General features: G+C 38.2%; 1 protein-coding gene across 3 annotated transcripts in view; it reads right to left on the minus strand.

The window, feature by feature from the left end:
• The window catches only part of USH1C (USH1 protein network component harmonin), a 96,963-nt gene that overhangs the window by 17,680 nt on the left and 59,033 nt on the right, over positions 1-20,250 (minus strand). The window contains exon 16 of one of the 3 annotated variants that reach the window (XM_075928086.1): positions 18,716-18,868. The exons of the other annotated variants lie outside the window; for them this stretch is intronic. Coding sequence (XP_075784201.1) covers positions 18,716-18,868 — 153 coding nt within the window. The remainder of the gene's footprint in view (positions 1-18,715; positions 18,869-20,250) is intronic. 3 annotated transcript variants of the gene reach the window in all.

Raw genomic sequence — 20,250 nt, forward strand, 5'->3', positions numbered from 1 at the left:
CGCGCTGAGCCGACAAACAGCTGATCAGCTGTTTGTCGGCTCAGCGCGCTAGTCTGGATGCTCCACTGTCAACATGAAAGCCCTTTGTCGACCGCCCCGTAATTCCTTGTGGGATGAGGTTTACCGGTGATCAGCTGTTTGCCGGCTCAGCGCGGCAGTCATTTCCCTTTGCCCAATAAACAAATCTACATGGCTCCGTCGACTGAGCCATGTAGTCTAGACATACCCATGGATCCAATTGCAGTCTGGCCCTTCATATGTTATGAATCTGAGGATCTATGCATTTTAAAAATCCTAAAGGAAGAAATTAGTGATTTTTACATGTTCACCACGCCAAAGAATATGCTGTTTAATTCTAACTCCTTCTCCATTTTTCTAGTCACCACCTCATCTGGAGAGGAGTAATAAAATAGAAAAGTGCATGCCAAAGTCTGGTCAATAGAACATTATAATCAGAGATAAAAACTCATTTGTTACAGCATGATTGTCCTGCTTGCTATGGACTGAAGGGATTTGTCACATTTAACAACTTTTCAAAGTGTTTATTAGTTTCACAGCACTTACAAAACCACAACAGCTCTGAATCAAATACACATGCCCCTAAGTTTCCATTTTCCTGAGAACACATAATGCATAGTGTTAACTTTTCCAACACCGATAGTTTTCAGTTTCCTGATTATATATACTATACTGCATTGAAACTGGATTGTTCCCTTTTATCTGGGAGAAGCTCTCTGCTCTGACCTCCGCAGGGAGTTGCTACTGTCACTGAGGGAGAAGTGCCTCTCCCTCCCGCCAAACAGCTCTATGTAAGTGAAAGAGTCCTGAGCCCCTGGCAGGGTAGGCTCATTAAGCAGCTGCGGGGCTGTGCTGCCATGTAGCTTAGAGGGAACTCTTGTTCTCCAACAAAAATTATCAATAAAACATTTTCATACTTTTTAAAAAAAAGTCCATGCTTGTCAAGAAAGACATAAAACTACTAAAAATCAAAGAAAACAGTTATGATTTGCTCTGCACTGCTGGCCCTGAATCCATAGAACATGGCAAGGAACCTAACATAACTGGCAATACTCAAGGTCCTTTGTGCATGACCTAGCGCATTTAACAGCAGCAACAAAGAAATACACATTTTTTCCCTCATATTAAGCAATAATCAGGAATTATTTCATCATAGTGAATTGTGACCAAGCTGTATTAGACCATGCAATAGGTTTCCAAAGGAATCTCATTACTTGGTTTATTTAAAATTGGACAGAAGCACTAGAAGTAGTGTGATGGGGACCAATCCCATAGTGGAAAAAGGCTGGACTAGATGATTTAATAGATATTTTCCATCTTTGGTTCCAATGATTTCAGTTAAAAAACTAGTCAATCAATGATAATGCTGTGCCAGTTAGTTATTTGCTCTAGAATAATACATTTTTTACAACTGATGCACAACAGAGTGTGAAACAAAGAGAAACAACCAACACTGGAATGTCTGATAATTGACTATTTTTAAAAATCTGACGTTGGTTATCCATGCCCAATCTCCTCTAAAACTATCAGTGAGTAAATGAGTAGCTTCAGAGAGAATTCATCCTATGGATTTATTCTCATTTCTATATAGCATCTATTTAGGCGATATACACACATTAGGATCACATGCATACACTGAAAGATTATAATGAGTAATAGATTCCATGCAATAGGGCTGTAGTGCATCTTTGGTCTGAAAAGTTGGTCATTAAAAAGAAGAGAGACAAAGAAAAGGTTATCATCTATGAACAGTCAAAGCAAAAAGGTACCACACAAATAAAGAGGGAAAAATGTTATTTTACTTGTTTTTTGTTAGATCTAAATGATGAATTGTAAACCACCATCCTTTTAAACATCTCTTTTGGCTGCAAAAGAAAGAAAATTGCCAAAGCAAACATTAATTTTGTTCTGTAAATAAAGATCAACCAACCTCTCTCTCCTCATCCTTGTCATTTATAAAGGGTCTGACTCAATCTTACATTTAGTAGTACTAAATCCATTAAGTAAATAATTAATGGACATTTCCATGTAATGAAATTTCTGAAAATCATTTTGTTTATCATGCTTCATTCTCATCCCTAAATTTTCCTAGTGACCTGCTGAGTCTATACTATGCAATTCCCACTCAAGTCAGTGGAAATCCTTTTAATGCAATGAACTTGACCAATGTTCAGAAAATGTACAAGTGAATGACAACAGAGTATCTTAAAAGTCCTCTTTGCCATCACCCATCTTGCAGGTTGAAATCCACTGACGATAAAATTCTTCTGAGGAACTGGTAATTGGTGATGAAGGGTTTCTCCCTGGGTGGGGGTGTTCTTCAAATGTTTTTGCTTGATAAATTATTTCAATCTATGCACGGAATTCTGAGGTCTGTTTCTGGGGAAGAATTCTACTAAGAACCAATGCTGCTCATTTTACTTAAATGAAGAAACCCATTGACCTACTTAAGGTTATTCACAGGAGCAAGTCAAGCAGGTGCGCTGTCCTTATTCTATTTTACCTCGATTGGATTGCTTAGCAGCACTTGTTATTGGTTAAATGAGATTTAACCAACTAATGCTTTAGTGTCTTTCTGACACAAAAATGCAAATAAAATTTTTCATGCTAAATCTGTGCCTCTTCATATATTAAGTATTCCCAAACTAGATGAGGTCAATCTTTCCACCTTGCTTTTATGATCCTACTTGTGGTTTTTCACAAACTCATACACAGGGCTGCCAACTAGGAGCAAAAGGGTTAGCTGTCCCAGGGCCTGGTGATTTAAAGAGGACTGGGGTGCCCAGCTGTCACTACTGCTATCATGGTCCTTTAAGTCACCACCAGAGTTCTGGATAGTGTAGGCCAGCCAGTGCTGAAGAGATGGCTAGGGGAGGCACTGCACTGTGGCAGAATCAAGTAAACCTAGACCATCCTTGGCAGATGTTTGTCTGAGTTTTTATTTAAAGCTTCCATAAAGGAGGACTCCATGACCTCCCTTGGAAACCTGTTCCAGAGTTTACCTACTTTATAAAGACTTTTCTCAAATCGAATGTAAATCTCCCTTGCTGCAGATTAAGCCCATTAATTCTTATCTTACCTTCAGTGGACATAGAGAACAATTGATCATGGGCTTCTCTATAACAAGCCCGAATAAGAGTCTTCCAAAATTTAGTTCTCCTCCTTGTTTTCTTTTCTCAAGACCAAACAAATCTAGTTTTTTAAAATCTTTCTTCATAGCTCAGGTTTTCTTTTATCATTTTTGTCACTCTCTTCTGGACTCCTTCCAATTTGTTCTCAACTTCCCTAAACTGTGGTGCTCAAACTTGCACTCAGTAGTCTAGTTGAGGCCTCACACTCATCGAGTAGAGTGGGATAATTACCTGCTGTGTTACAGACAATATGCCTGTTAATGCACCCCAGAATCATACTAGCCTATTTTGTAGCTGCAGCACGATGACTCATTCACACTGTGATCTACTATAATCCCCAGATTCTTTGCTTGCAGTGCTACCTGCTAGACAGTTATTCCCCATTTTGTACCTGTGCATTCAATTTTTTCCTCCTTAGGTGAAGTACTTTGCACTTGTCTTTATTGAAATTAATCTTGTTGAATTCAGACCAATTCTCCAATGTGTCAGGGTCATTTTGAATTTTAAATCTGCTGTCCAAAATGCTTGCAATCCCACCTATCTTGGCGTAATCTGCACATTGAATAAACACACCCTCTAGTTCATTATCCAAATCATTAATGAAAATAGTGAACAGTACCAGACGCAGAACAGACCTCTGTGTGACTCCATTAGGTACGCCCTCCCCATCTGACAGCAAGCCACTACATGATGAGATTGATTTACCTATTTCCTTATGTATTCTTGGGTGAATTTCAATAGCGCTGACAACTTGAATATCTCAAACTTATTTAAATATCCTTTAACTTTCCCTAATCTGGCTTGCATTCCTTCCTTCGGTTGTCAAAATGAATTGCATTGAGTATCTGGTCATCATTGACCTTTTTAGCAAAGACTGATGTAAAATAGGCATTAAGCACCTTATCTTTCTTGATGTCATCAAGTTATAAGCTCTCCTTCCCCACTAAACAGAGGACCTACACTTTCCTTCATTTTTCTCTTGCTCCTAATGTATTTAAAGAACCTCTTCTTGTTGCCTTTTATGTCTCTTGCCAGGGACTAATTGTAACATTTTTTTTTTGCCTTAGCCTTTGTTTTGTCCCTGCATATCTGTGCTGTTTTTTTATACTCCTTCTTTTAAATATGACCACATTTCCACTTTTTGTAGGATTTTGTGTAGCAAAAAATCACTAAAAAAAGAATGAGGTCTGTTACACTTCCTCCTCAGTGTTAGCCAATGAGGATAATGAAAGCTCTATACTTACAAGTTCTTTTAGTCCCCAATCATATTCAAATTTAAGTAAAACATCACAGGCAAACCATTACCTTGTTTTTTTTTTTTAAGTATTCTCAAACTATGATGAAGACAACCTGTTAGCACGGATTTTGTGTGCATACTTGTAATAGATTTAGTGTCATGAAAATAATGATGCAAAATGTATTCAAATATGTTGACCCCAATTAAATTATGCACCCTTGCTTCAAGCTTCTAGGAAAGTAGCATTTTGTGGGTTGGATACTGATCCAGAACCTAAGAAACAGGGAAGACGCTACATCTGTTCCAGAGAACGAGGTAGGAAAATGCATGAAAATGTTCAAAATGTAAAAACTTTGAATGTTCAGAACATATGTCACTTACTTGCACCACTTGTTCAAAGTACTAAATAATTTACTGACACTTTGTGGCATTTGTGTCTTTTTATTGTTGGTGTTGCTATCTATTTTCAGTGTTTAAATCTGGGGTCTGTTAGACGGCAACACCTATATAGTGTATAGCTATTTTAAAATATGTGTATTTGGGTCACCATAACTGCAATATGGAAATAGCTGTAAGATTATGAGGGTCCAATATGAGTGTTAATATGGTAGTTTCTATATTTTCCTGAACTCAGTACAATCCTTACTGATTTTATGCTCAGAGTACGATATGCATGCTAATAAAAAAGTCTATAGTTTGGAATAATTTCACACTGAGTGCAATGTGACATTACAAAGATTTTGTGATAAAACATAATGAAAAAAATCTACTAAATTAGGGGAAGAGACTTGAGTCTTCTTTTAAGAATGTCCCCCTCAGAGGCTAAGGCTATGTCTAGAGCATAGCATTTTTCAGAGATACCAGAGGTATCCCAGAAAAACTCTGCTACGTCCAGGGAATGCGTCTGCTCTTCCGACATTTTTTTGTGGAAGAACAGACGCGCTCTTTCGGAAGTCCTGTCTTCCTCATTTCACGAGGAAGAATGGCTCTTCCGAAAGAGGAAGTTTTTCTGAAATTTGGCCCAATATAGACAGGCTAAATTTCGGAAAAGCCTCTTGCTTAAGGGAGGTGGAGACATAGTCCTGCAGCTCTCCTCAAATATGAGGTTTTGACTATGGATTATTCCCAGTACTGTTTTTCATTGCAACAACACACCAGAGTTCTCTGTGCCCAATTGTGTGCTGCTCCTCCAGAAGTTGTTGCTGTAGGCTCTATAGCACAGCAGAGGCAGAATTTTCCCACTGCATTTGGCCATATATGGGCACTGAAGCCTACTCTCACGATTTACATTCACATGTATTTCTCCATCCATCAACTGCAGTAATTGAATTATTCTTGAGGTAGATGGAAGACTTGGATTTTCTGGGCGAATCCAGTTAATATGAAAGATACAGTGACGTGGCAATAAAAGATCTGGGCACAGCTCAGATCAGCTGACTTGGGCTCACAGGGCTCAGGCTCTGGAGCTAGAAATTGCAGTGTAGATGTTTGGGCTGGAGCAGAAACCAGCCTGAGCCCAAATGTCCACAATGCAATTTTTAGCCCCTCAGTCCAAGCCCAAATCAATTGACCAGACTTCTGAGACTTGGTGCTGCAGATTTTTAAAGCAGTGTAGGCATAGCTGATGACTTAAATAAGAATAGATAGAGAGACAGCTTCTTCTGCTTGGAAGACTCTTCCCTTGCTTACTGGAAGACATTTGTTCCTCAGTTGGGCGTTTTATTTTCTTGCTTTTATGGGCTGCCTAGTGAATAGTTTCCTTCGCTCAAATCCAAACCTCTTTTTAACAGTCAGATCACAATTCAATGAATACCTCAAAAACCATTCTCCAATGACTGATTTGCACAACTTTTTATCTTAGATAGAAACAAGGTGGGTGGACGTAGGGTAGGTTGTACCATATATAGAATCAGGATGAGAGAAGCTTTCTAGGTCAATGTGCAAGAAAATATAGTAAGGCACTAGCAAAGGACAGGTATTTTGCCTTTGGTGATTTAATTGAAGAGGCTGCTGACTTAGTTCTGTTCCTGAATCTGTAAATCAGAAAGGATGACAAACAGGATTCCCTCAATGTGAAACAAATTTATATGATTTTTAAAGACTTTTTAGGAGAGATGCTGGAGTAAACTCTGCCTGCTCCCTCTTGATTACACTCTTTAAATATTAAAACCCACTTTACAATGTACTTCAACCTTACCTGTGGACACACAACCATGACTAAGTCACAATAGGAAGTTATAATGTGGAATTACAAATGCAATTTATAAAATAATTTGCTTTGAAAATCATATCAGAAGAACATTTGCTCCCATATCCATGAATTCTCAACTAATAATATAAAGCAATTTTAGAATAAAGGAGATTCACACCTGCAACATTATAACAGCTTTGTGATCTGGAAAACATATGTATATGCATAACAAGTCATGACAAAGTTTTCTCTGGAGGTGATTCTTGTTTCTAATTCTTCAAGACTAATTGTAAGCAATAGATATGTAATAGGATACTATGCTTTTTGCAAAGCGATGGTTTTACAATTTATGTCACATTTTCTTCAGAAGTTAAATTACATTAACTCTGGACTATCATTTTGGTCTTTTTTCATGAGCAAATTCAAATTGCTTGGGATGCTGGTAAATGATTGAATTATTTCATTCATTCCAAACTAAAATGAAATGTTTGTGTGTATAATTAAATGAAATAGCTATATTCAGGGTCTTTTTACCCATTATTAAAAGACACAGTCCTGCTTCCTGATGCATAGGCAGGAATTAATATTGATCTTGTAAAAATCAGCTCTCTTTGCATATAGTAATTTGAGAACATGTATAATAAGGCAGTTCTAGACTGAACGTGTCTGACAAAAACTGATAATTAAACGGTATCTGTTTTCACTGTAATGTTGAAAACAGAGGAACAAGAATCACTATCTTATTAAAGCAAAACGTTCTGAATATTTTAATAAATGGCAATTGTTGATAATAAGGAAGTTAATTTTTAGGACACTGGAATTCATAACACAGGCTTGTAATTCAAGATTTTTAATTGTGGATGCAATTTATTTTTCACCAATAAAAATGCTTTTTATTGACATCTGTGGGTATTGGATCATAGCCTATCACACTAGCCTCACTCACGTATAGGCAAAATTGCATCCATTCAAAAAATGTAGTCAATGCGATTGTTCTAGTAAATAGCTGCTGCTAATGGTCACAAATCTAGGCCATTGATTCTTACTCAGACAGAACCTCCATTGACTTAATGATAATTTTTCCTGAGTAAAGATTTAAAGATTGTCCTTATTTTCCAAATTACTAATGATCTATTATGCTCCCAAAAGGCCAAACTATGTAGTCACTAAAACAACAAAATTCCAGGGAGCAGTGCAAGATTTAGCCTAAACCCTTTCATTCTAAGGCTGTGTCTAGACTACATGCCTCTGTCGGCAGAGGCATGTAGATTAGACAGATCAGCAAAGGCAAATGAAGCCACGATTTAAATGATCGTGGCTTCATTTACATTTACATGGCTGCCGCACTGAGCCGACAAACAGCTGATCAGCTGTTTGTCGGCTCGCCGCTAGTCTGGACGTTCCCCCTGTCGACATCAAAGCCCTTTGTCGGCAGCCCCGTTATTCCTCGTGGAATGAGGTTTACCGGGGCTGCCGACAAAGGGCTTTGATGTCGACAGGCGGAACGTCCAGACTAGCGGCGAGCCGACAAACAGCTGATCAGCTGTTTGTCGGCTCAGCGCGGCAGCCATGTAAATGTAAATGAAGCCGCGATCATTTAAATCGCGGCTTCATTTACCTTTGCTGAACAAACAAATCTACATGTCTCTGCCAACAGAGGCATGTAGTTTAGATGTACTCTAAGACTTTCATCAGTAGCACAATACATCTTCATTTACACTGGAAACAGGTGTGAAAAAAATCCACATGCATAATACTTAAGGGGACAATCACAACATCAGTCTATTGTAGGATATAATTTAACATTAACAAAGTATACATTTTCCTTGGGAAGAATCTGAAATTTATATAAATGATATATTTATGTTTCCTTATGAAGGCAAAAAATAACATTGACAATCTTGCTACTTATAGCAAATTTTACTTTTTGGATTAATGAATGCAAAAATGATAAAATCAAAGCTGTGTATAAAATAAAACTACATTAAAAATTCCCCCAAATGCTTTTCTGTGAGAGAAGAGAGACTGTTATTTAGAAAGCTACACTGAGACCTTTAACACATACCATAGTCAGATTATTCAGAACAATTCAATATAGGTTATTTAAGAGACCAAAAGGACAAACTTTGACTCTTTAAAGTCAATTCAACAAGAAATATTTTTCTTCAGCTTTACCACACTCAAAAAATAATATTAGAAAAGACTTACCAGGGCCTCTGGTCTGGTCGTTGACCTGACCATAAAATTAGGATCAGGCTGCAGCATGACTGGCTTAGAGACTATAGATACCCCTGGCCGGCGCTGGGTAGGTGGGCTTGGAGCAAATTGCTATTGGGGTTCAATTTAAGAAAATTACAGATAATGCAGTTTGTGCAAACCAATCATATTAGAGATACCACCATATGTATCACTTCATTGCTATGAATTTATTGCCACTAGTATCACAGAAAGCTGTCACAAGTATTTTATTAACTGATCTATAATGATAATAAGACAAAACACAATGTCATTCCTGGTGTATCTAAATAATTGAGTCTCTTCCTTAAACCATGACTTCAGATGGATGAAAGAAAATTTTATCCTTGCATTTAGCATTTATCCCATAGAGGCAGTGAACTGATTAATGAGCTAAAGAACTTATGCTAAAAAACAATGAATATAATGAGACAGAGAACCTAAACTGGAATTGTGATACTGTTAAAGATACAGGAGTCAGGTAGCTCAACTGATTTTCTAAAATGAAATTCACCAGACCTGTAATTTATTATTATTCTATTAGAACCATTTAAAATATCAAAATGCAGGACAATGTAGCACTTTAAAGACTAACAAGATGGTTTATTAGATGATGAGCTTTCATGGGCCAGACCCACTTCCTCAGATCAAATAGTGGAAGAAAGTAGTCACAACCATATATACCAAAGGATACAATTAAAAAAAATGAACAAATATGAAAAGGACAAATCACATTGCAGAACAGGAGGGGGATGCGGGGGGGGGGGGGGGAAGGAGGGAAGGAAGGAAGGTAAGTGTCTGTGAATTGATGATATTAGAGGTAGGGAGAGAGGGATGTTTGTGAGTTAATGGTATTAGAGGTGATAATTGGGGAAACTATCTTGGTAATGGGTGAGATAGTTCAAATGTTTGTTGAGTCCTTTTTGGAAAGTGTTGAATTTTAACATGAATGACAGTTCAGAGGATTCCCTTTCAAGTGCAGATGTAAAAGGTCTTTGTAGCAGAATGCAGGTGGTTAAGTCATTGAGAGAGTGTCCTTTCTGGTTAAAATGGCAAGAAACTGTTTTCTCTTTGTGATCTTGTCTGATATCTGTTTTGTGGGCATTAATCCTTTGGCGAAGTGTCTGAGATGTTTGTCCAATGTACATAGCAGACGGACACTTTCGGCACATGATAGCATAGATTATATTTCTGGATGCGCAGGAATATGTGTTCTTGATCTTATAACTCACTTGGTTAGGTCCAATAATAGTATCAGCAGAATGAATTTAAAATATCACTTATCTTGGGCTAAGATCAAGTTAGCCACAGTAATTAGTCCATTTGCCCTATGAATTACTGTCCATACCCTGAGGCATTTCAGAGTTAATAATTTGACATATACAAATTACGTGCCTTATCCTACACTCCTTACCCCGGCAAAACTCCCACTGACGTCAATGAGAGTTTGGTCTGAATAGAGAGTTCAGAACTGAGCCCTCCGGGTTAGATTCTGACTCAGCTCCAACAACTCCCAGTACACTCTGGTTGACATTTCTCATAGGAAACATGATGGTATCACGTATGTAGTACAAGATGTTACTATGGAAATGATCTGAATAATTCCAGTAACTTGGGTACACAATCTCATTTTTACGGTAAAAAAGAGTATTTTTTAGAATGCAGAGAAAAGTTTTGGAGCTATGTCACTAGGGAAGACACTAGGGAATTCCTTGGAGTAGTGTAGTGTTTACCAACACACAATCTTTTGCTAACATTGATTAAATGGTCTCATAAGAATCTGAGGGTACATAGAGATCAAATGTCTGTAGTTGGATCAAGCTGAGCAAAGAAACGTGTGTCCCAGCATCTGCCAGCTAGCACATACTGCTGTGGATAACATATGGATATGCCTATCTAGTGGACTAAATATATCAATAATCCTCAGATCATGTTTTCTGTAGGTATATTAGAAGGGCCAATGCATCAGCTAGGTCTTCCCCCAAGCTCACTCCTGTGCATATATAGGGATCCTTGTCTTGTTCCACAGGAGGATGAAAAGGTTCTCCAACATCTTTTCCCATTCTACACATTCTCCACTCCGGTGCTATACAGTACATGGTTAAATCCATAACAGCCTTTAAAAATATAACCCAAGGGTTCCCCCCCCCATATATCTGTCTGTCAAACTGGACGAGTGTTTTTTCAGCATTTATTCACTGCAACTAGCAACTATGTTTGCATTGCATCATGGAACATAGGGGACTTAACAGTTTGTGAAGCTTTTATAGGAAGAAATTTAAAAATAGCTTCCACCAACATAATACTTGCATGCTACTGGAACTGGGAGTTATATCTTTTCTTAGGCTATGTCTACGCTGCGGGGGGTTTTCCGGGATTATCCCGGAAAACCCCCGCGGTGTCCAGGGAACACGTCTGCTCTTCTGCTTTTTTTCACGGAAGTACATTGAGGTGTACTGCATATCAACTAATCTGATTTCAGATGCGCAAATCAATTCATGTCACATGAGCAAACAAACAGTTGATAGCTAATAACAGTTGATAGCAAACGTGCTAGTTCGGGGAGCCCTGTATTCCTCGTTTCATGAGGAATAAGGGCTCCTCCAAAAGAGGAGACTTTCCCTCCATTTGGCCCTGTCTAGATGGGGCCAAATGGAGGAAAAGCCTCTTCCGGAAAAACAATCGGAAAAAGCTATGCAAATTGCCGAGCACAATTTGCGTAGCTTTTTCCGATAAAACCTGATAGTGTAGACTCAGCCTTAGTGTGTATCCCTTCTAATATGACCCAATGTCTACATATACTTTCAGTAAAACTGTTTAAGACTGGTTATATTGACGTGTTTTTCAGCTTTTATGCTCTCCCAAATGGCATTTAAAAAACATAGGCTTGTAATGATGTTGTAGGTCTCCCTGACAGAAATACGAATAGACGGTACATAGAATAAATATTGTACATGTAATATGCATGCTTCAAGCCTATATTTCTGACACTTTTGAAATGTGAAGACTCATTGTTGAGAAAGTCTTTTATACTCTTAGGACTTTGGTTTGCTAATTGGTACATGGAGGGTGATATTACCAAGTATCTTATACATGGAATGACTTGCCTTACACACCTCAATCTAAAGATATGATGGTCATATTTCAAGAGGAGAAATCAGATCCTGCACCTATTTGAAATCACTCCCTTTTCAAATTCCTTGACATGGGATTATATTGGAAGTTCATAAAACTATAAATTATTAGAAGTTTATAACATACCAGTGGATTGCTTGATGCAGATGATATTTTGCCAACACGGGAGTTGTTTCTTAGACCCTAAATAATAATAGCTTCATTGAGGTATACTGCGTATCTACTAATCTTACTTGGATGCTCAAATCAATTCATGCCACATCAGCAAACAAACAGTTGATAGCTAATAATAGTTGACAAGTAATTTCACTCCTTCAGCACTGGCAAGCATCTGGCAGAACTTGCAATTAAATGGCCATGGTGAAGAAAGTTATTGATGCTGAAAAGATTTAGAAATCTATTTGTATAAAATTTAAAAAGTCTGTTTAAGAGACCAGTATAATAAAACTTTGTTTTTTGTCAACTTTGGCTGGTCTAACAAACAAGATCTAGAATATAAAATCAGATTTATTCAGTTGACTGGAAGTAACCTAAGACGCATCTACACTGCACCATTTTTCTGGAATAACAGAAAAACAATACTAGTGTCCACACTTCAATTCCATTATTTCGACAGAAAGTTGAAATAACGGATGGCTTTTTCCGACAGTGGTAAACCTCATTCCACAAGGAATAAGCCCTTTTCCAAAAAAGCTTTTTTGAAATAAGGTGTGTGTGTATACGCTCCACTGCTGCTATGTTGAAATAGCTCCTCACCAGGGCCATTCTAAAGTTATTCCTCCCCAGTGGCTCCTGGGGCTCTAAGTCAAGATAGAGCATCCACATTATGGGAGCCTGCTTGGACTAATTTTGAGGCTTCACTGTAGTGTGGACGCTCTATTTCAAAATAAGCTTTTCCAGAAGGTATCTTCTGAAAAACTTATTCCGAAAGAAGCTTGCAGTGTAAATGTACCGCTAGTCAGGTTTAGCCCCCATAATATGCACTAAGCTATTTAAAAAGGAACAGGCACACCAGGCCACATTCTGAACTAAACTGGATCAAACCCAAGGACCATGTGTTCTACCATTATGTCTCTGATAGTGTCTAGTACTTAAGAAGAAGGAATTAAACCCATCTCAACAGGCAGAGTGGAATAGTCTATCCCTCTTTAGTAACTGAGACATACAGCTAGGTCAGAATTTGATGTGAAACTCTGAAGATGATAAAACAAGGGGTTTACATACATACAGTAGCATAAGATTGGCTCAATATTAATATTTTATTAAGCGCTAAAATCTCTCATATCTACACTTCATTGAGTTTGATGGCAGCTGGTGTGTGCTTAACACTTTTGAAGATAAGGTAACTTATGGTGTGTCTACACAGTACCCTTTCCTGTACTGCAAATTGCATAGCTTATTTTGAGGCAACTTCAAAATAGCTTATTTCAAAATTTGGTGCTGTTTACATAGCGCCAAATTTAAAAATAAATCGCTATTCTGACAAGTCCCTTAACCCTCGTGGAATGAGGGCTACAGGGATGCTGGAATAGCGTGCCCGTTATTTCAAAATAATGGGCATCTTTAAAGATGAGGAATAGCTATTTTGGGATACTTCCAGTATCCTGACATAGCGCTCCTGTCTAGATGTAGCCTTATTTAGATGCCTAATATGGATTTAGAAACCATCCCAGAATATTTAAGGGTTGTGACAGGTCATAAACCTTTATAAATGGGTCCTGAACCCAAAAAGTTTGAAAACCATGGATTTAGAACACATTGAGAAAATCTATTGTCCATAAAAAGGTATAGCTGCATTCTAATTCCAGAGAAACTAAAGTGTTTTTGAAATCTGATTACAAGCCAAGTTTATTGACTCCCCTCCTTAATCAAAAAATCATAATTCACTCTTCTAAAATGATCCTTTAAATAGAAATAATCTGAACATTTTTGCAGAGAACTAATAAACTATTTTAGTCCTCTGCCCATGTGTCCTACTCCTACTCAGCTGCGATACCCACAACATAGTATTATTATTATTCCAAATGATCTTGCAGAAAACCACAGCACACAATGCAATGAATCCATGCAGAAAAACATGCAAACTACCCAAAAGGTCACAGCTGAACTGTTTGAAACTAGTATAAAATATCTGCAGAAAGAGCTTTTATTACAAAGATTTGAGTATGTGCCAGACATGATAGTCCTTAATAAAGCAAAACACTGGCATGATTAAGTCGCAGAAATATTTCTTCTGAATAATGGAATTAAATATATTAAATTTTTAAAATATTCAGTATAGAAGATCTTTTTGTGGAATATATCTATTGAGTTTGTAATAAGGGACAATTAGTGTATTTTCCTGGAAAACTAATTAATAAAAAGAGACAGTCCTCAGATTTGGAGTGAGAACTTTTAGGCTTGTTCCCATAAAATGATTACTATTGGTGATCAGTTAAGAGTTCAAATTTCTGAATACTGTACTGGACTTCAACATAGTGTTTTCTGTCCACTACTTTCATTGAGCAAAACAATTCAGGATCAAATTTAAGTCATGTTTTTTTTTTCTGTGCAAATAGAGTTAAATAGGTCACATGATTTCTTTGTACTTAAAATATGATGTGCTATATGGTAATATTGGCCAAGTATAAAATATGCTATTTATGAATTCATTCCACACAAGATATTTGCATGCAGAAGATCTGGAACATCATGCACAGCAAACACACAAGTTGTATTCTCCACCTGCTATTGGTATACATCACTAATAAGAATGATGTATGTTCAATGAGAGGAGAATGCAATACATTTATACCTTTGGACTTGATAAATAGGTGTGGTCATTATTCTGAGAGCTAATGGGTCCAAAAGTAGATCTTCCTCTGTAATTTTTTGTTTCCCAGCCATGTAAGGACTCTGTAGGGCCAGAAGAATGGTAACACTGGATTCCCACTCTTTCTTCTAAGAGCATGGGTGGTACACAGAGAGATCCAGTGGGTTGACTGGGTAAGGAGGCAGGGAGAGGAGGTGCAGGAGGATGCATCCCAGTGGATGATGATAAAGTCACCCGTGAACCTGAAGAAGCTGTGGGGGCTGGACATCTTGAAGATGGGACATGTGGTGAAGAAAGTGGGTGAGCTGCTGACGTTGCAGAAGTTGCGTGAGGTGGTGGAGGGAGAGGTGCTATGCGTTTTGTAGGCTTATCAACATCATCCAGGTTAATATCATCAAGGTCTGTGGTGTGAAGCTGCAGACCACCTGCAAACCTCCTCATCGATGTAGCAGAAGGAGAAGCAGAAGTTCGTCCACTAGCCAACTAACATAATGACAACAGAGATCTTCCTTAACTGTGCACCTATCTGTAAGGGACCTGAACAAACTAAAGGCAAGTAACACAACACTACAAGCTATAATTAATGTAGTACTGTAAGGTCTTGGGTTCCTATTAAAAAAACCCATATTCACAACTTTTTCCTGGAGCCCTTTTGTGCACAAAAAGCACTTACCCATGCTTTTTAAAAATAAAATTAATAGAAATACAGTATTTAATTGCTGGGCTGGGGATATAAAAAAAACAGACAAAAAGCAAAACAAATGGAAAACAAGAAATACTCATTGCAAAAGTGGCTTGTGTAAAAGGACAGCACTTTACACGCAGCTCCCAAAATACTAAAAAATTATTTAAGCAGTTTTGCAGATTGGGGAGAAAACATGAATCCGGAGTAAAGGTTGCAAATAAACAGCACTGAAGTTTAAAGAGGGAAAAAATAGAGTGCTAAGGAATTCAGAGATCAAGTACCCCAGCCAACCTAACAACGGCCAGAGTCCCGAGTGTTTGATAAGCAGTTCTGGGAGTACATCCACTTGGACAGCGTATGTGATGATGGTGGTGTTGGATGTGCCGGTGAGTGGAAGCTGGATGTGCAATGGCGGGGCACACATGTGGGAGGCAGGGGAGTGTGCGATTTAGTTTCTAGGAGTTTGGTGTTCAAGCACATCTCCACAGAGCTTAGAGTAGACAATGCAGGTAACCCAAGCAGAGCTTGAATCCTTGCTGGGCTTAGGAATTCCATAGGAGACAAGACAGGAACTAGATCCTCCGCACAAGGGAGTACATGAATCCAGATTTGGGGGAGCGGAGAAGGGATTTTATATGAATGTGGTCTAAATGTCCCTGGTAGTCATTTGTCATGGATCATGTTAAATTGTTTGTAAAAGTAAATTCAATCAGTATTTTTGTATCCACTATTTTGTCCACACTCCAGAGGAACAATTAAGGAGGCTTGAGTTACCCCTATCAAAACCAAAATATTTATTCCAGTCTTGTTTGATCTGATTTTTATAGCTGAATTATCCATAATGAGTCTGAACTAAATCTCATGATATCAATGAGTAGCTCTACAACCTAAGAAAAGACATCTCATTGGCTGCTCTCTAACCCTTGGAAACTGCTGCCAATTTTACGGATATAATAATAACACATAATAGTACAAGGCTGTAAATAGCTCAGACAGGTTAATCCCTCAGAATCAACCTGTCCTCTTGATTTATAGTAGCTTATCTCCTCAAGTAGTTTTATAATAATAAAGTAATTAGTGGCAGCATAAATACAGCAGTGAGCTAGTAAACAGTTCTGAGCAGCATCACTCTGAATATATGTCTAAGAGTTTGGCCGTAGTATCTTCATTTCCACCACTGAAAGTGTGATCCACCAGACTGCAGCTAGTGAGTGCAGATGGTGTGAGGAATCTCTGCAGAAACATATCCCTCTCCTCAAGTAACTCTTCTATTGGAGAGTCATCTGGCTTTGGGCACAGGGCCAGGAGGAGCAGAGGACCATCTGCTTTCTGCTGATGCTAAAAATTATCCAAGAAGGAGATCACCATGGGTCCCCTCTGCAGCTGCTATTGTTCATTCCCAAGTGAATTCAGGGAGCTGCATTCCTCCTGAAACAGCTGTACTCGGAGAGGAGCCAGAAAAGCAGGAGGGTGGGAAAATCTCTCTGGATTTATAAGGCCACAAACCTTCCTCTGTGTGCTCCCTTTCTTCAATGTCCTCCCTTTGAGGGGAGGATGTGAATGTTTATTAAGTAACTCTTGTAGAGTTCCCTCAGCTTTTGTCCCCTTCTCCTGCATATTGTCAAGTGAAGACATGATTTGGCCCTTTGTTATTCCTCTTTGTAGCATAGTTCTGGGATGTATTCAAGATCTTGAATAGCAGTGATTCCATCCTGAAATGCTCTTGCCTGGAAGGCACCATTATTACGGGTGGTAAAGTCTCCATAGCCTCCAGTTTTAATATGGCTAGCAAAAGCCATTCTAGCCGATCTTGCAGGGTCAGCTAAGAGAATACAGAACTGTCAGGTGGTCATGCTGCTTTTCAGGGCATATTATGTGGTCACGTTGGCCAATGGTAATGCATTTCCCAAACAAGATAGCGCCCTAAAAATGTGCAGAATGTCAAATGCAAAATACCATTAATCTTAAAGGTTGAAAAAGGGAAGAATGGGACAGGTTCTTCTCGTTCACACCCAATAAAACTCCCTGCCTGCATATAAAACATGCAAAAGTCATTTACAGATCACAGTTGAGTGGAAAGAGAAGCAAGAGTTTTCTTTTACCTCAGGAGAATCATTCTCCACAGAGGAGATCTGCTCTAACCGTGTCTGACAAAGTCTTTCCACCCAGTGCTGAACCTTTTCTGATTCCTCCAAGTCTTCTCGCTCTGTCTCAGATACCTTAGCCATATGGCCATGGCATAGAAAAAAGGGTAATGAGGTTACACCACGTACAAAATTAGAAGATATAAAATGTATTTAACTTTAAAATACTTTCTGCAAAAAACAATTATGTTCTCATGAGTCATTTTCTATTTAACTGCCTTCCATTAGACCGATCCTTGAAAGCTCCTAAATATCCCACCTGAGTAGTCTTTAAACCAGTAGGACTACCCATCTGAGGAAGAGCTGCTCTTGTGAATAAGGAAACTCAGAGTAGGGTTCTCTGTTATCCTTTAGCAACAGACTAGTGTATATTTTGCTATCTTGTGTTATTTAAGCATTTAATACATTGGAATAAACTCTCTATTAGCCTAACCCCATTGAATCCAAGAGCACTATACCACCAAATAATTTGTCCCTTTGTCCTTTCGACATGCAAAGAGTTAATAACATTTCTCCAAAATACTCCCCCTCCAACATTTCCTTTTATTTTAGTTTGTTTCTCATATCTATGTTTACGGACGCTTGTTTGAAAAGATCTCAGCCCCATTTTAATTTTACACCCAACATAGTACAGTACTATGTTTCATCACCTCAATTATTTAAATATTTTCTTTATTTGCACAAGTCATGTTTTTTCTTTTATTTTTAGTAATTCTTTATTTTCTATGTCTTGCACTGAATTTCTGCTCTACAAATATTATTTTTGCAAATAATTTGGGGGGTTTTTGGTAATAAAAATATGAATAAGGAAAAAGGTGGGCACTGATCTCAACATAAATTTAGTATGCTTCACATGTTACCAGGTATATCTATAATCTGTTATTTTAAATAACCCATGAGATATCACTGTCCACAGACAAGGCAAGGGCCTACCCCAGCAATGTACTTATGGTACCATAAATTTTAAGTCAATGAGACTACACGTTTATTCTTAGACACGTGCTCAAATTCCTCACAGAACTGTGTCCCAGACACGCTTTATTAGAGTCTTGCCTGCAGAAGGAAACTATGATGAAATAGAGGAAAATCATAAGAAGAAATATAATCCAATGCTTATCACAACATACCTCTTGTACAAGCCGGTTGATTTTCAGCTGTTTTTCTTTCTCTAACATCTCTTCTTTTTCTTTGGCAAGTTTTTGCTCAAACTCCAGTTCCTTTTTACACTTCTTCTGTTCACACAGGCTGTCACTCTTCAATTTCTTTCTCTCTTTCCCTTTCTGGGATTTTTTTTTAAATTACACAAGATAGTAGTGTGCATGTTTTACATTGGCTAAACACACTGCAAAACTCTGAACTTGATTGAGCCTTTAGACACATGAAAACTTGCCCTGAAAAATTAGCTGCTGGCTCCATGTATATAAAGGTGGTGGCTATTTTTAAAACAATTCATCAGCCCTCGTCATTTTGTCTGAAATTTGTTCTTATGCAGAAGGCAAACAGGATGCCTACACATCATTTAAGGATCATACAATGTTGGCACTGTTAAATACTTTCCCCCTCTCCTATGAAATTTCACCGTATAGGTATGCTGAACTTATAAGTAAGAGTTACAACATTCATAGTCTAACACAAAGACTTCATTTCTCACCCTTCTGTTTGTCATTAATTGCATCTTAAAATGATGGTTTTAACATAAGTGCCCATGTATTCACACATAGAAGTAAATCTTTCCCTTTTCGCAAAACACATCCAAAACACTGCATAACATGCATTAGGAAAGACAGAATTAGCAATTGCAAAGAAAAGGCTTTTAGATCAGTGCATCTAAACTGCACCAACGCAGCATACTAAGGAGATGGCGTGTCTGAATTTTAGAGATGGCCAACAGGCATCTAGGGCTGTTAGATGTACTCACGCGCATGACCACTTAAAGATGTGCTAACACTGTACAAAGCAGTCATAAAAGTTACATGTAGGAGCTTTTGTTTTTTCTTTACAACTATGCAACTAAGGACCCTAATTACAGTGACTGTCACCCTGAAGCCAAGCAGTCGGAGAAGGAGGATAGCCTGCGTACTCCAGTTTCCCCATGCCCAAAACACAGTGAAGAGGAGCTGACTGGTTTTGTAAAGACTGCCAGTGAGGTGAGAGGCTGAGCTCCAGCCCTGGTTGTTAGAGGACACACAGCACACTGAAGAAGGAGTTTGAGCTGTTCCTCTTTTCCACCAATGGCTCTTCATTCTGGCTTGGTGAATCCAGGGCACAGTGACAACCATGGTACAATCATTTTCTGCATAACAGGATTATTTATCAGCCCAGCAATATTGGAGTGAAATGTAGCAACTCACAGACAGACAGACATTTCTTGCTGGTAAAAAATATCTGCCCTGCCATGCTAGTGATTAGAACTTTGCAGTGTTGCAATCAGTGAGGTTGTATTACATCTGCTTCACAATTATTTGGCTATTATTGCCAAAATTAACCCTAGGAGATAGAATGACTATGCTGTGATTTCATAGCATCAAACACCTAATTTCTATTGCCTATGCTTTAGCCTTGGGGCTTAGTTTGCATTACAAACATTTTTATGTTTTATTTAGAGCTAGTTACTGTTTACATCCCATTCACTTGGCACATTACTTCATTCTTTACGAAGAAA

Source organism: Pelodiscus sinensis, chromosome 4 (genome assembly GCF_049634645.1).
Source record: "Pelodiscus sinensis isolate JC-2024 chromosome 4, ASM4963464v1, whole genome shotgun sequence".
Classification (NCBI taxonomy): Eukaryota; Metazoa; Chordata; order Testudines; family Trionychidae; genus Pelodiscus; species Pelodiscus sinensis.